The 2,420-nt window shown below is 35.8% G+C and overlaps 1 protein-coding gene across 1 annotated transcript in view; it reads right to left on the bottom strand.

The window, feature by feature from the left end:
* LOC104620491 (dnaJ homolog subfamily C member 3) overlaps window positions 1-775 on the bottom strand; it is a gene marked incomplete at its 5' end in the record, with an annotated part of 3,932 nt that extends 3,157 nt beyond the window's left edge. The window contains one exon of the mRNA XM_010286733.1: window positions 643-775. Within this exon, the coding sequence (XP_010285035.1) occupies window positions 643-775 (133 nt within the window). The remainder of the gene's footprint in view (window positions 1-642) is intronic.
* Between the last annotated feature and the right edge of the window lie 1,645 nt (window positions 776-2,420).

Here is a 2,420-nt window from a genome sequence, read left to right as displayed (position 1 = left end):
TACTCCCTCTTTCCTTCACCACCCATTTACTTCCTTTGCAAAGATGCTACTGCCAGCTACTACACAAAATACAGTTCCCAGTCTGAAGAATTTACACTCAGGTGAGTAACAATAAGCACAAAGACTAGAGATCAAATTAGTTCATTACTGGAAGGATGACCAAAACTAGTTCAGAATTGGACATTCGTTTGGTCCTCATTAGAAAGAGAAGTTCATAGTTTCTCTCAAGGTTAATGGCAAAACTATTTTAGCTACCTTCTAATTAGTTCTTTCAAACTCTTCTAATCTATCATACTATCTGCCACAATTTTATTTTTTACTGCTTTCAGTAATACTTTTCAGTCTTCATCTCCTTCCCAATTCATTCACCTGACTCTGGGTCATCTATACTAAGGATTTCTTGCCAAGGGATTTATTTCATTCCTTACCAATGTTGTTTTTTTTAATTCTTTCTAAAGGAACTGTAAACAAATGCTACTTAAAAGCTGAACACTTCTGTACACTGGTACAGTAGGAAAGTGAAGGTAGCAAGATACAGGAACAAAAACTAACACTCAGCAAAACAAATTCAAGTGATCAGCCCTAGATGTACTGGTTTAATAACCAACTTTCATACCATCATCTCAGATATTAATATCTCACCTTTTTACTCCTAAGATTTTATAGTAATCCCTCTTCTGTGATTGCTTCAGCATCCTCTGGGCACGTTCTAGCCCCTCCCGAATCTGCTGGTCATTTTCACTATTGGCTTGAGCAGTCTCATAGTCTTTAATAGCTTTATAAAAAAAGTGAATGAAAAAAGATTACACAACTCTTTACAAACTTCAGTGGTTTTTTTTGTGGTTTTTTTTTTTTTTTTCAAATTAGAAAACCTTGGAGTGGAGGAGATTCATTTTCACATATAAATTGGGTACTTTTCTTTCTTTAGGTTCATCACACTCTTTGGAAAGGAAGGAGAAAGAAGGTTACTAGCAGCAGATCAGAAAACTCTCTAGATGTTATAGAAGTCACATGGATGATCATCACGAACATCTAGGACTGAGACGAAACAGAAATCAAGAAGCAACTTTCACCAACTAGCATTTGAAAAGCCCACTGCACAACATTAGTTCCATACATTGCTGTTCAACTGAAGGATGCATTATACAGAGCCTTTAAATTCATATTCCTTCTTCTCCCACAGTCTGCTCTCAACACGCTAGAAAGTCTCTTCCTCTTTAACGACAAAGATGGATTTCAGGTTACCAGTAAATTCACACTGTTAGTTATTTAAAAAAAAAATATTTGCTTTTTAGGCCTCTGTATAATATGCACAGTTATATTTTGAGTTTTTTTTTTTCCAAAGGAATGCTCTCACTTTTAATTCCTGAGAAATGCAACTCTTGAAATAAAGCAAGAGAGGTGCTGTAATGTATTCATGAATTTAAGAGATTCTGGGTCTACTTTTTTTTTTTTTAAGTAAACTATGTTAATATCATAAGGGGTAACTGAATGCTTAAGACACCAAGTTTAAATATTCTTTGATATCAAGATTTATCAAGGGAAGCAACTGTTGAAGTCTTTCATGAGACTGCTCTTCTTTCACTGTTACAATCCTCAAAGTCTCATTTGCAGATCCAAGTCTCCTAGGTTTCTCAAGTTAGGCAAAGTACTTGCATCAGATTATTTCCAAGCAGATGCTATTCCTCAGCAGGTGTTACATTTGTTTTTCACTGTTTCTGAGCAAGACAGCAGGAAGTGCTAATGAATTTATATTACCCAGACATCTGATACTACTGCAATCTTATTTTGGTTATTGAAAAAAAAATTCCAAAAAGCATTTCCAGTGCCCCAACAATTTTATATGCTATTACAAACGAAACAAAATTTCTATTAATTTTCACATCACTGGACACTGTCATTTTCTGCTTGAACAAAGCATTTTGGCTTCTGCTGATATTTTTAAGTCATTTAAAAAAACTCAACAAACGGGAGTGTACATGAATGTGTCCAATATATGCTGTCGAAACTGATAAAATAAAGAAAATGCAGAGTTTTCATTATGCTGCTTTACAGCTCCAATAATTTTAAGCACCAGTGTACTTAATCTGCTTCATGTAATAATGGGAGGTCCCATCACAACGTTCTGCCAAATGCAGATCAGATTGCTCAGCTTCACTGAGTATGACATCATCTACAGCACGCACCACTGCTGGCAACCAAGCTGCTCAGGGGTCAAGTATTTACAACCACAACACTAGATTTCTTTTTAAATTCACTCAACTTATTTAAAGGCTGCAACTATTAAGCATACAGGAAGGTACACTTTTAGTGCTGCACACTGCAAAGGGAACGCACCCAGCACACCTGACTGCAAGAGCATTTTGCACATTATGTCAGTTGGGAGACACTTCCATTTTCACAGAATCACAGAATCATTA

Source organism: Phaethon lepturus, unplaced genomic scaffold (assembly GCF_000687285.1).
Source record: "Phaethon lepturus isolate BGI_N335 unplaced genomic scaffold, ASM68728v1 scaffold3400, whole genome shotgun sequence".
Classification (NCBI taxonomy): domain Eukaryota; kingdom Metazoa; phylum Chordata; class Aves; order Phaethontiformes; family Phaethontidae; genus Phaethon; species Phaethon lepturus.
The sequence above is the reverse complement of the archived record's forward strand: the minus strand, read 5'-3'. Positions and strand labels throughout refer to the sequence as shown.